The sequence below is a fragment of the Mus caroli genome, unplaced genomic scaffold (assembly GCF_978045245.1).
Source record: "Mus caroli unplaced genomic scaffold, Mus_caroli_1 scaffold_7, whole genome shotgun sequence".
NCBI classification, from domain to species: domain Eukaryota; kingdom Metazoa; phylum Chordata; class Mammalia; order Rodentia; family Muridae; genus Mus; species Mus caroli.
Window position 1 is genome coordinate 76,636,468 of NW_028227262.1, and position 14,675 is coordinate 76,651,142.

General features: G+C 47.1%; 1 protein-coding gene across 4 annotated transcripts in view; it reads left to right on the forward strand.

Annotated features, from left to right (window-relative positions):
• Tcf7l1 (transcription factor 7 like 1) overlaps positions 1-6,342 on the forward strand; it is a 162,651-nt gene extending 156,309 nt beyond the window's left edge. For all 4 annotated transcript variants that reach the window (XM_029478326.2, XM_021164537.3, XM_029478327.2 and 1 more), the window contains 5 exons: positions 634-774; positions 1,354-1,513; positions 1,609-1,716; positions 2,705-2,780; positions 4,921-6,342. In XM_029478326.2, coding sequence (XP_029334186.1) covers positions 634-774; positions 1,354-1,513; positions 1,609-1,716; positions 2,705-2,780; positions 4,921-5,354 — 919 coding nt within the window. In that variant the 3' untranslated portion in view covers positions 5,355-6,342. The remainder of the gene's footprint in view (positions 1-633; positions 775-1,353; positions 1,514-1,608; positions 1,717-2,704; positions 2,781-4,920) is intronic.
• Positions 6,343-14,675: the final 8,333 nt, after the last annotated feature.

Below are 14,675 nucleotides of genomic sequence, written 5' to 3' on the forward strand. Positions count from 1 at the left end.
GCTGTCCTGGAACTCACTCTGTAGACCAGGCTGGCCTCAAACTCAGATATCCACTTGCCTCTGCCTCCCAAGTGCTGGGATTAAAGGTGTGTGCCACCACTGCCCGGCTTCCTTGATCCTTACTTCTCTTTGATGAGGGGCTAGCTCTTACCCCATACTCCTTACACCACAACCCCATGGAATGGGCACCCCAGGACCTACTACACACACACACACACACACACACACATGCGCGCAGCTAAACCCTCCTTCCACATCTCTACTTACCAGACTCTGTGGAACAGAGTCATTTTAAACATGACACACTGAAGCCAGAGACTAGGAGGAAATGTGTATCTTCCGTGGTAATGCCAGGAAAGGAAACAGTGTATAGGGATTTCTCACAGGGGTAGCTCTACCTGACAGTGGAAGCACCAGTGGCAGGCGACCTATAGTCCTGCAGTCCTTCTGAGTTTTTCATTCTGCCTGCATCCAGCACCACGGCTTGGGTACCCTGTGTGTGTTTAGGGGAAGGGACAGTGTCATTGGGCGTCCCCCAAAACTGACCGCCTAATTCTGCAGGTGACCACCGTCTCGGTGGGCGGCACACAGCCCTTGCCTCTCCGTTCTCACTTGTGTCTCCTTGTTATGCAGCCTGGTCTCAAGTCGGTTCCCACACATGGTGGCTCCTGCCCATCCTGGTCTGCCCACCTCAGGAATCCCGCACCCTGCCATCGTCTCCCCCATTGTGAAGCAGGAGCCAGCGCCCCCCAGCCTGAGCCCTGCAGTCAGTGCGTAAGTGGAGGGAGGGGTGTGACCCACTCTCTGCTCAGCCTGTGCCGTGTGGTCTTCTCTCCTGCTGGCCGCTGGCAGTCCCAAGCCCTGGCTTCTCCCGCGCAGGCTGTTCTCTTTGATTTTCCATGGCCCTTCCTTTAAGACCTAATGCATCTGTCCTCAGGCAGGTTCTTGTGGCTGTGAGGAGCTAAGAAAGCTTTTGGCTTCCCTCCCTACCCTGTTGTCCCCAATAAAATGTAAGGCCAGGATGGGAGAAAGGAATTCTCTCAAGGACTCGTGACAGCTGGTGCCAGACAGAGACCCTGGCATTATCCTCTGTGCTGGAAAGATAGCAGAAAAACCTACACTAACAGACTTATGACTGAGGGGGGCCACGCTCTGCCTCCTTTCTCCTCTCTTCCCCTCCCTCCCCTTCCTCCCTCCATCCCCTCCTCCCCCCCCCCCCGCCCCCACCACCTCTGCCCAGATCCTGAAAGCAGTCACACATGGCCACCAAACAAGCCTCTCCTCCCAGTGAAGGCAGGCATGAGGGAAGTCTGAAGATGGTGATACCTAACCTACAGCCCTGTGCCTCCCCAGGAAATCCCCAGTTACCGTGAAAAAGGAAGAGGAGAAGAAACCTCACGTGAAAAAGCCTCTGAATGCCTTCATGTTGTATATGAAGGAGATGAGGGCCAAGGTGGTGGCCGAGTGTACCCTGAAGGAAAGTGCAGCCATTAACCAAATCCTGGGAAGAAAGGTAATGCCTGCTGCTGTTAACTCTTCCTGGCGGAGGGGCCTCAGGGTCTCCCCCTACCCTGATTGCTCTGTGTGTCTTCACCCTCTCTCCCTCAGTGGCACAACCTGTCAAGAGAAGAACAGGCCAAATACTATGAGCTTGCCCGGAAAGAACGGCAGCTTCACGCGCAGCTCTACCCAACCTGGTCAGCCCGGGACAACTATGTAAGTGTTCATGCTGTGAGTGCGTGTGTGTGTGCGTGCAGGAACTCAGACCTTGGGAGCTGCATCTTCAGGATGCAGAGGGGAGAGAGCAAGCTACTTCAGCTTGATTCTAGAGGAGAAGCCATGTTTCCTGGAAATAAGGAAGCCAAGTTCGAAGTTTTAGGGGCTGTGTCTATAATTTCTGCGAGACTTGTTGGATTGTTCTATATATGCTTTTATTCTCTCTACTTTTCTTTTTCTTCCCTTTTTTCTTTTTCTTTCCTTTTTTTTTTAATCTGGTGAGGGGGTTCATAGTAGCTGTATCAAATTTTCAGAGACACCTGTGACTGCTCAGAAAGGGTCAGTAACCAGGTGATAGCTCAGTAGGTGAACTGCCTGTCTGCCAACAGGTCAAGTGTTAAACTTTAACACCTACATGCAAAACTGGGGCATGGTGGTGTGTACCTAGACTCAGCCCTGAACAGAACAAATCTTGGGGTTCACTAGCCAGCCAGCCAGCCTAGCCTGTTTGGCAAGTTCCAGGCCAGTGAAGAGACCTTGTCTCCAAAAAAGGTGGACCGTGCCTGAGGAATGACATCCAGAGTTGTCCTGTGGTCCCCGTGTGCATTGCATGTACTCCAATGCTTGTGTATACACACACACACACACACACACACACACACACACACGCACATTCATGAGCACACACATGTGTGGGGAGGAGGGACAGAAGCTTTTAAAACCACTCTTCTAAGGAGTAAAGGGTGCAAGAGACAGACTAGCTTGAAGGTCACCAGGATCAAGAGTCTTGGTTGCCCCCACCAGAGGGACTTTATGAGAAATGAGGGCAGGGTCGCTTTTCCTAGTCTCCCAGGCCAGTTCTCCAGTACCTTACCCAGGAGCGATTAGGAGAAGGGCTGCCATCTCTGTTCTAGGGTACTCTGGGGTTTTCTTGCCAGGCCAGTATTATTCTGTCCTCATTCATCAGTCCTGTGGCCATGTTTTTCAGGGGAAGAAGAAGAAGAGGAAGAGAGAAAAGCAGCTGTCACAGACACAGTCTCAGCAGCAAATCCAAGAGGCAGAGGGTGAGTCCTGGGTTGGTTGGTGCCCCTCGCTTCCCCTCCCACTGTCCCAGACACTCTTGCTTATGTTACCCGAGTCTCTGAAGACTCGGTGTTCTTGCGCAGCTTCAACAGGACGGCAGCACTTCCTTTCAGAGAGCCCGAGAACACAGCCGCTCAGTCCTGGGTTTGGCCCCAGTGCCCTCCCTCACATAAAGCTTTGGAAGGTTTCGAGGATCTCCTAGTTCCTCTCTTTAAGATAGCAAGCATTTTAAAGGGGGTTCGGGAACAATCTTCGAAGCTCAGACATGTCTCTGTGCAGCTGAATTGTCCCTTTAGAGTCACGCTTAAAGTCGACATGCTAGAGACAAAGGCGGCATGCTAGAGACAGACATATCACCCGGGTTAGTTACTTTCTCGTTGCCTTGACAAAACACCTGACAAAAGGTGACTTAAGGGAGCATTTGTTTTGTCTCGAAGCTTGGAGGACACCGTCCATTATGGTGGGAAGGCATGACAGCTGATCGCGGTGTGTTCTTGGCCAGCAGACAGAGAGATGAATGTTGGTCCTTACCCGCTTTCTCCTTTCCATTTAGCCTAGGGCCTCCGTCTATATTCAGGCTGGATCCTCCTTGCTCTGTTAAAACTTTATGGGCTGGTGAGATGGCTCAGTGGGTAAGAGCACCCGACTGCTCTTCCGAAGGTCCGGAGTTCAAATCCCAGCAACCACATGGTGGCTCACAACCATCTGTAACAAGATCTGACTCCCTCTTCTGGTGTGTCTGAAGACAGCTACAGTGAACTTACATATAATCAATAAATAAATCTTTAAAAAAAAAAACTATGAAAACATTTTACAGATACACTCAGAGGTGTGTTTCCATGGTGATAGTAAGATAGATTGACCATCCACTTATCAATTAGTGCACTGGAATAAGGTTTTCTTTGGTTGTACATCAGGAGAATACTATAGTCCATAAACTGAGTAGATTCTGCTCAGCTGTCAATGGGTTTAAGGAAGAGATGAGGAAGCGATGGGCTTTGAACTTTGCTCTCTGTTCAGATTGAGTGGGTCTTTGTCCGTTTGGGCATTTGGTCTTTGAGTTAAGTGTGCCTTCTCTGGGCACTGGGTGTTGTTCTTAAGTATAGTTTCCTAATCCCCGATCTTTGAAAATCCTGGAGATAGAGCTCAGTGGGTGGAATGATTGCCTAAGCATGCATGAAGCCCTGAGCCTGATACCCACCCAGCACCACGTAAAACGGGATGGTACTGTGTGAGGCCTGACTGGGATACTCAAGGACTGGCGATAACACAGTGAGGACTGGCGATAACGCAGTGGGTTGAGTCTGTGCAAGCATAAGGACTTTCAGTCAGATGCCCAGCACCCACAGGAAAGCCACAGTGGCAACCTGTCCATCATGAATCTACTGAAAACAACAGGCTTTATATCCAGTGAGAGAGTCTGTCTCCAAACCCAAGAGGGAGAGTCTGGAAAGTTGGCTCAGCAGTTAGAAGCACTTGTGCACACCCTTTTGTAACTGCAATTACAGGGTATCTAATGCCCTCTTCTTACCACCACAGGTACCAGGCATATACCTAATACACAGATATACACGTAGGCAAAATACACATACACACAAACGTTTTTTTAAGTAAGGGGTAAAACCATAGAAGACACTCAGTCTTAACCTCTGCCCTACACACACACACACACACACAACCACCACTATTTGTTTGTTTGTTTGTTTGTTTGTTTTAAATCTTACATTTCCAACGTGCAGTCAGTCACACCTGAATGTCCTTTGGATGGGTTTCAAGGCGTCACCATACCCCACTTCTCAAATACCTGATCCCCAGGTGCTCAAGCCTCTTGAGTGAGTGGCCTTATATTTGCATAAAGTTTATGCATATCTTCCATCACTGTATACCAACTCTAGATGCCGTATAACCCCCCTCACAATGAATGTTGTGGAAATAGCGGTTAGGTTCTGTTTGCTGGCGAGAAGGCTCAGCCGGTAAGAGCACGGTCTGCTCTTCCGAAGGTCCTGAGTTCAAATCCCAGCAACCACATGGTGGCTCACAACCACCTGTAATGAGATCTGATGCCCTCTTCTGGTGTGTCAGAAAACAGCTAATCTTATTTCCTTGTGTTTGTACCTTTAGGTGCTCTGGCCTCTAAGAGCAAGAAGCCATGCATTCAGTACCTGCCCCCTGAGAAGCCTTGTGATAGCCCTGCGTCTTCCCACGGCAGCACGCTGGACTCCCCAGCGACGCCCTCTGCAGCCTTGGCCTCACCAGCGGCCCCTGCGGCTACCCACTCCGAGCAAGCCCAGCCCCTGTCGCTCACCACCAAACCCGAGGCCCGGGCCCAGCTGGCTCTCCACTCCGCTGCCTTCCTGTCGGCTAAGGCCGCCGCCAGCAACTCCAGCCAGATGGGCAGCCAGCCCCCACTCCTGTCCAGGCCCTTGCCCTTGGGCTCTATGCCCGCCGCTCTGCTGACCTCTCCCCCTACTTTCCCAGCTACGCTCCATGCCCACCAGGCCCTCCCTGTGCTACAGGCCCAGCCTCTTTCCTTGGTCACCAAGTCTGCCCACTAAGCTGCCCCCGGTTCTATGCAGGCTGTCTCGGGACTCCAAGTAGTAATGATTCAGAGGAGAGGAAGGGGGAAACACAAAGGAAGCATTATTGGTCAATATTTGACCACTCTGGACTGTTCTGTAAAGTGACTGGTAACAGCGGTGCCTTACCAGTGTAGATGTAACCAGTAGCTGATCTTCAGGCATTTTTTTTTAAAAAGGAGAAAACATAAACAAAACAAAGCCTGCCCCTCTCCCCTCCCCAAAAAACCATCCTTCACAAGAAAGCACTGAAAAGCAGTGTGTTGCTCCCTCCCCTTGCGCTGTGGTGGGTATACCTGGGCGGGAGATATCTCTCTACCTCTTCTCTTCCTGACTCTCTGCCCTCCTTTCCGTCGTCGCTGCCAGCCCCACTTGCCCTAGCTCCCCCACCGTATCAGCAACATGACCGGGCCTGGAGTTCTAGCCTGACACCCTTCTCTCCAGGTCAGTCCTGTTTCCCTCGCCCAAATGTTTGTCCTGTGTTCAGCGCCAGTTCAACCCCCTCTGTCCTCTGCCCAGTGTAAGGTTGTGGCCACGTGTGACCATAGTTTCCCACCATCATCCCCTCTCCCTCTTCGGGCCCCAATGGCCTGGACTCCAGCTTGGGGTGGGGAAAGAGGTCCTTCTGAAAAGGTCCCCCCACCCCACCCCACCCCTGCATTTAAAGGGACTCAAGGTGCCTACCACTGCCTTCAAGAAGTCTGTTCCTCTCCGCTGCCCAGTCGCGTTTTCTTTCCCGCCTCGCAGTATCAGAGTGGCAGGCAGGCCCCAGTCCCCACTGTCTGGCTCCTGTCACCTCCGTCTGTGCTAGTACAATCCGCAGAAGCTCCAAGACCCTCTGCCCCTTCCCCCACCACCACCTCACAAGCTTTTTCTGTGTGTATTTCATTTTGTTTTTATGGTTTTTGGAACAATTTAAACTCCCAGTTTATTTTCACAAGAGAAAATAAAATTACAGTTGCAAGACCGTTTCTGGATGTTTCTTTAGGCCTTCTGTTGAATCAAGCCACCGCCTTCCTGCCAAGCCCTGGGTTAAATTTTTGCAGGCTACTTATTGTAGAGTCATAAAGCTTACCAACTGGGCGTAGCAAGTTCTAATCCTCCCCTGACCCCAGTTGTTTTATTTTACTTCATGTGTATGAGCATTTGCCCGTATGTATGTATGTATGTTTGTATGTATGTATGTATGTATGTTTACCATGTGTGTGCCTTGTACCGAGGCCGGAAGGCTTTGAATTCCCCTGGAACTGCAGTTATAGAAGAATATACACCACTCTGTGAGTGTTGGGAACCAAATTTAAGTCCTTTGCAAAAAAACAATCTCTCTAACCCACAACTTACAATTTTTTTTTTACTTACTTATTTATTTTGGGTTGGGTTTTTTTTTTTTTTTTTTTTTTTTTTTTTTTTTTGGTTTTTCAAGACAGGGTTTGTTTCTCTGTATACCCCTGGCTGTCCTGGAACTCACTTTGTAGACCAGGCTGGCCTCGAACTCAAATCCGCCTGCCTCTGCCTCCGAAGTGCTGGGATTAAAGGCGTGCGCCACCACTGCCTGGCTACATATCTCAGTGATGCTGATCACTGAAGCCTCAAAGTGTGAATCTTTTTTAATATAATAATTTTGCAATTGACTTAGAGAGAGTTCCAATGTGGAAGTATTCTGCTTATGATTGTGACCTCCTTTTATTAGAATTGCAAAGGAGCACGGTTTCTCGTGGCTGGTGCTATTCATAGTGGCTTTCTTGAGATATAATTTGTTATGTAGATTTACTTACCCATTCAAAATAATTGACAGGGCTGGGGGCACAGCTCAGTGACCTGGCTATAAGAAGCCTTGAGTTGGATCCCAACACTACCAATTTAAAATGATATGTTATTATTGTTGTTGTGTGTACATTAAGGAAACATGGTGGTCGGAGGACTTGTTGGAGCCAGTTCTACCTTGCAGGGGCAAAGCTCAGTCCTGGATGTTATGTGACAATTGCCTGTACCCACTGAGAATTCCTCTTTTGTTTTTTCTTGGATTTTTGAGACAGGGTTTCTCTGTGTAGCCTTCACTGTCCTGGAACTCACTCTGTAGAGCAGGCTGGCCTGGTTTGACTTTTAAGGCTGGAGATACAGCCCAATTGCTATCGCACTTGGCTAGCATGCACCACTCCCAAGCTTCAGTCCCCAGCACTACCTAAAGCCAGGTGTGTGGCGTAGATGCCCCAGCATTTGGAAGGCAGAGGCAGGAGGATCACAGATATTCTTGTCCTCGTGGGTTACATATGAGTTATAGGCCAGCTTAGGTTACAGAGATCCTGCTTTTTAAAACAAAACAACAACAAAAACAACAAATTTTTAGCATCTTTAAGTAGTATTCAGTATATTTACAGCACTAATCAGGAACACAAGCTTTCTCCAGCTGGGCTGTAAAAATGATTCAGTACTTAAAGAGCGCTTTCTATAATTTCATGGGAAGCAGAGTCTGGAGCTCAGGACCCACATTAAGAAGACAACTGACAGGCTGGAGAGATGGCTCAGTGGTTAAGAGCGCCGACTGCTCTTCCGAAGGTCCCGTGTTCAAATCCCAGCAACCACATGGTGGCTCACAAACATCCATAATGAAATCTGATGCCCTCTTCTGGTGTGTCTGAAGACAGCTACAGTGTACTTACATATAATAAATAAATAAATCTTAAAGAAAAGAAGAAGAAGAAAAGAAGACAACTGACAGGCTAGAGAGATGGCTCAGTGGTTAAGAGCACTGACTGCTCTTCCAGAGGTTCTGAATTCAATTCCCAGCGACCACTTGGTGGCTCACAACCATCTGTAATGGGGTCCCATGCACCCTCTTTGAGTGTGTCTGAAGATAGCTACAGTATACTCCTATACATGTAAATTATATATGTGTGTGTGTGTATACATATATATACATATATATATATATATATATATATATGAATGACAACTGTGACAACTGACCTTCACACATACACACACCTGTCACCCCAGCTCTCCAAGAGAAGCAGACAGGATCGCTGTGCCTTGCTGGCTTTTCAGCCTAGCTTAGAAAAAAATCAAGTCCCAAGTTTAGGGAGAGACACTGCATTGAAGATTTAAGCAGAGAGTGATTGTGGAGGATGCCTGGCACACACTGGCACACCCACACATACAACAGATGCACATACAGTCATACACATAGACATATAAATAAGATCTTTATATCTTTGTTTGTTTGTTTGTTAGAGACTCACAATGTAGCCTTGGCTGGCCTGGAACTATCTAGACAAGGCTGGCCTTGAGCTCAGAGATATGCCTGCCTCTTCCTCTCTTATGCTAGAACCAAAGGTGTGCTATGAAAAACATCAAAAAGTGTGTGTGTGTGGGGGGGGAGGTGGAGTTTCTTAATTGTTTTATCATTTGTGCTCTGTGCAAGGACCATGGCTGGTCAGGTTTCAACACTTTTGAATGGTTTCTATTACCTAGACTTTAATTTGTTTGCTTTTTGCCTCATAAGGAAGTGGCTACCAGGAGATGGTCATATTTGGCAGCTATAGGACAAGGCGTGAGGAACCAGGGCAAGGCGGAGAACTGGAAACTGTAAAGAGTAAGGCCTGATTCAGAAGAGTAGCTGAGCCAGGCATGGCGGTGCACGCCTGTAATCCCAGCACTTGGGAGGCAGAGGCAGGAGGATTTCTGAGTTCGAGGCCAGCCTGGTCTACAGAGTGAGTTCTAGGACAGCCAGGGCTATACAGAGAAACCCTATCTCGAAAAACAAAAAACAAACAAACAAAAGGATAGCTAGGCATGGCTCAGTACAGCACTTGCCTGGCATGCACACAGTGCCTGGCATAGCAAACTGGGCATGGTGCCCATGTCTGTAATCCAGCCCTTGGAAGGTACAGGCAGGAGGATCAGAATTCAAGGTCACCCTCAGCTACATGTGGAGTAGAAGCAGCCTGGGATACATGAGATACTGGTGCATAAAACAAAATCCCAGCAAGGCAAGATGGTGCAAGCCTTTAATCTCAGCCTTGTGGAGGCAGAGGCAGGAAGAAGCGAGCTTCAGATCAGCAGGCCCCAGGTTAGAAATAAAAACGTTGCTGGGGTAGGAATTATAATCATGGGCTGGTGAGATGGCTCAGTGGGTAAGAGCACCTGACTGCTCTTCCAAAGGTCCGGAGTTCAAATCCCAGCAACCACATAGTGGCTCACAACCATCCGTAACGAGATCTGACTCCCTCTTCTGGAGTGTCTGAAGACAACTACAGTGTAGTTACATATAATAAATAAATAAATCTTTTTTTAAAAAAAAGGAATTATAATCATGCATTGCTTGTGTATGTATCATGCTAGTGCTGGGACTCGAACCCTGGGCTTTATAAGCAGTAAGCAAACATTCAACTACTAAAGCGCCTGCCTTCCCTGCCCACGATGTAAGTATAAACCACCTTATGCTTATTCATTCATTTAATATCAAACATGGATTGCAACCATGTTGCAGAGGACCTGGGTTCGATCCCCAGAACCATCTGGCTTTCATGAATAATATTGCTATGTACATTCATATACATATGAATGGTTTTTTTTAATTCTTTGGGGATACATAACTAGACTGCTGTGTCACCTAAGTAGCTATTTTGACTTCTTAAGGAGGCCATGAACTTTCTCCTAGCAGCTGTGCCATGTTACATTCCTACTTGAGGGTGCTGACATAGAGGTGACCTCCATCCACATTGCATTAAGGTGTGTCTCCATCTATTCCATTGTTAACTGCTGACGACAGTGAGCTGTGCTAGCAGATTCTGGTGTTGCAATCACTATGACCCATTATTACCTTTGTAGATTCTAAAAATAAGGTCACATTGTCCTTTATCCCTAGATTGTTTAAGAGTTGTATCAGATGTATCTCACTGAGGATTGGTTGTTATGAAGAACTGACTCCCAATAGGTTGAGCTGAATGGACCTGGGGGATGGAAAGGGAAAAGGGAGTCAAGGAAGAAAAAAGGGGAGGAGGAGGAGAGGGAGGGGAAGGGGGAGAGGGAGGGGGAGGAGGATGAGGAGGAGGAAGGGTCTTTTTTCCAAAACACTTAGGAGGAGAGGGCTGTGACTGTGAGCCCGGAATCAGATGGGGCTGGGTGGTCCTTAGATGAGCTGGCTGAGAGCCTGCGCAGCTAAGGCTGAAGCTTTAAAACTATTAAAAGATCTTAGAGTCATTATTTTCGGTTGGCAGGTCACCGGGGTCTCACAACACACTGGCCCTCCGTAACCTCATCACTATTGATTTCCTAATTTTTCTTAAATAGTATTTCATTGATTTTGATTGATATTTCCATAAGACTAATGATATATAGTGATTTTTTTGTGTACTTGTGGGCTAGCCATCCTGGTTTAACCCTCATCAAAAATAAATTAATGGCAAATGACCAAGATTGTTTTTAAACTCTCAATTCTGTTCTGTTCACCTCCATGTCCTTATGCCAGGACCATATTGTCCTACGACTGAAGGATTGTAGGAGTCAGAACGTTGATGCTGGGGACATGGTTAACAGCTGTGAGTACTTGCTGGATTTTCATTTTATTTCTAATTCATAAGTTAACACTTAAAATACTGAAGTCATAGCCCACATTCGTGTGAACTATTTGTGCAGGAATTAAGTATTAAAGAATAACAGTATGGAGCCAGGTATGTTGACTTATGGAGGCTGAGACAGGAGGATGATGAGGCCAATATAAACAATTTAGTGAGACCTAGTCTCAACAAACAGAGCCTGAAGAGACGGCTGAGCAGTTAAGAACTTAATACCTTTCCAAAAACTGCAATCGTCATCATCCACACAGAAGCTCACAACAGTCTGTGACTCCAGTCCCAGGGGATCTGAAACCTCTACAGCACTAGGCATGCCCATAGTACACAGACATGCATACACAGGCAAAACACCCATACACATACAAGCTAGTGAATAAATCAAGACGGAGATGGGCTCTGTCAGTAAAGTGCTTGCCTTACAAGCGGGGGGGGGGGGGGGGGGGGGGCGGGGCTGGGTTTCACCACTCAGAACCCGTGTTAAAAAGCAGGGAATGTTTGAAGTTCCCACTGCTGGAGAGGTGCTGATAGGTGGATCTCCGAGGCTTACTGACCAACCAGTCTCTAGCATGCTCAGCCAGTTCTACAACGGTGCAAGACCTTGAAAAGGCAGATCATGTCTGAGGAATGACGGAATGACATTTAAGGTTGTCCTGTGGCCTACACACACACACACACACACACACACACACACACACACACAGGGAAATAAGCATTCATGCGTACACAAGAAAAAACTCTTTTTTTTCCTTTCACTCTGACAGATTAAGAAATTTCAGTGCTGAGGGAAAAAACGAAACAACCAAGACAAATTCTGGTTGAAAAATGCCATCATGCTACCTAGTCCTGACACAAATGGGCGAAAGTAAATAATACTCAATGCTAGCCGGTCACTGTAGTCCCCACTACTCAGGAAGCTGAGGCGGGAGGCTCCCTTGAGTCCAGGAGTCTGAGAGAAGTGTGAGCAGCATGTTGAGATAAGAGGAACAGCGGGGGATGAAGAAATTGGAAGGAAAAAGAAAAGAAAAGTTCCCTGTTATCAGAAGTTTGATAAAAATAACACGGCCCTGAGCAAATTGCTCAATCTTTTTGAGTATCTGTCATCTTAGAAGCATGTAATCTAACCACTATCTGATAATAAAGTTACTAGCAGGTGAGAAGGTGAGAAGAATCTGGATGTTCAATAATAAGAAAACTGTCACAGTTAAAATAAACATGTACATTAGTTTTACTGAAACAATTACCAATGATATTTTAAACAGTGCTGAGGAAAATGGCTCCTGGGTGGTGGTGGTGCACGCCTTTAATCCCAGCACTTGAGAGGCAAAGGCAGGAGGATTTCTGAGTTCGAGGCCAGCCTGGTCTACAGAGTGAGTTCCAGGACAGCCAGGGCTACACAGAGAAACCCTGTCTGGAAAAACAAAAAAACAAAAACAAAATTAAAAAAAAAAAAAAAAGGAAAATGGCTCCTGTATTTGTGCTTCCCGCTCACACTTCCATCCTGGCCTCTCTCCTCTTGGCTATCACAATCATCCTAAGAGAAGAAAAGCCAAAGTAATAAGCAAGTGGCCAAAAGCAAATTCATTTCCTATCTGCCAGTCCACCATACCTGGCTCCCCACTGGCGGTCCCCACCTCTGAGAAAGCACCTTCTTCCTCCCTCCCCATCTTCCCTCTGCTTCCTTTCCAATCTATCTCGGAAGAATGTTAGTTAGTACCATTTCCCAGTGCCCTCTCCACTCTAAACACTTCCCGCCATTCTCCCTGGGCATGTCCACTACTTGAGATACTGCAGCAACCTCCTAAATGATTAACACCCAGATCCTTCTCCCTTCTCCCCAAGTCAGTTCTTTCTGAAACAACCAGAGTAATGTCCAAACATTCTCCAATCTGATGAAATCTTGCCCCTACTAAAACCTCTTCAATGGTTTCTTTTACTGTTTATAGATAAAATACAAATGCCCCGGAGTTCTATGTGATGAGGACTTCTCCCCTGCCCTGCCTGGTAACGTGGACACCAGGTCGGGTTTAATTATTTGCCACTGCCCACCCCACCCACCCACACCCGCCCTAAGCCAATATCCTTAAATGTTAGTCAAACATTCGTCTTAAAGCAGGCAGACAGAATTTTCTTTTACAAACAGATTCATTTACCAGTTCACTTCCTCTAGCCAAGGCAGAGTCAACATTCTAAAGGAGGCTTTTTTTGTTGTTGTTGTTAGTTCTGGAGACTGAACCAAAGTACCTCTCACGTGTCAGGCAAGCGGCACTCTACCCCTGAGCTACAGTGCGTTTCCTGGAAGAAGCTGGTAGACTTCTCACATCTCTTGCAATCTTTATTCTCTCCTCAGCAATGTAAGATGAGGGGGAGGAGGAAAGGGGTGGGAGGAGCTGTGAGGAGCTCATTGTGGGGATTTGTATTCAGGTGCCAGGAAAAGCCCTTGTTTCTGAAACTATCTGTGCCATGCACTATTCCCTGAAATTTGAAAACTTCCAGCCATGCAGGACTAGAGTACACAGTGCATCGTGGTAGGGAAATCATGGCAGCAGGAGCAGGAGGGAGCTGTTTACACTGAATCCATCACCAGGAAGCAGAGAGGCATGAACCCCGTATACTGTGTTCAGCTTGCTTTCCATTTTATTCTGTCCAGGACTCCAGCCCATGAAATACTAATGTCCCCATACAGAGTGGGTCTTCTTACCTCAATTAACCTAACCTAGACAATCCCTTACAGGCACACCCAGGGATTTCTCTCCATGAGGAATCTAAATCCCATCAAGGGGACAATCAAAATTAACCAATTACAGCAAACGTGGACAAATATCTATCTGATGTTTATCTGCCTCACTAGATTGCATGCTTTATCAGATTAAAGCCTTCTTTATTTAGATATGTTTGAGACCACGTCTTACTTTGTTCTTCAGACTGGTCTCCAAATTTTGGTTGTTCAAGAGATCCTCGGCCTCTGAGGCTGAAGAGATTGCTCAGAGGTTAAGAGCTCTGGCTGCTCTTCTGACCCAGGTGCAATTTCTAGCACCCATATGCTGGCTCAGAGCCATCTCTAACCCCAGTTCCAGAGGCTCTGTGTCCTCTCTGGCTTCCTTTGGCCCCAGACAGGCACATAATGCAGAGGCATAAATGGAGGCCAAACAGTCACACACATAAAATAACAATACATCCCTATTTAAAAGATCCTCTATCTTAAACCTCCAGAGTATTGAGGACCACAGAACCCGGCATGGTGGCACACAACAGTAATCTCAGCCTTTCCAAGGCAGAGGCAGGAAGACTGATGCCAGCTCAAGGTCTGCTGTACTGTGGAGTGAGTTCCAGGCCTGTTATGACTGCAGAATGAGAGCCTGTCTCGAAAATGACAAAGAAAAAAAAAATGAACATAGATGTTGAGGCTACTTGTTAAATCACTGTTTATGAAATACCTAGCCTGGCAAACGTTCATAAATGACATTAGGCAACTTGTTTAAGCCATCCAGCACTACCATAGATGAGGACACAGGAAATGACTGCAAACAGGAATCTGCAGATGAGCAGAGAGCAAGCACATTTAAAGTGGGTGTATGTTTTACTGACATGTATGTCTGTACACCTCATGTGTGCAGTGACTGTGGGCCAAAAGACAATGTCAGGTCTCCTGAAACTGGAATTATAGACCGTTGTCGGGTGGCTTGTGAGCTCCAGGAATGGAATGTGGGTCCTCTGGAAGAGTAGT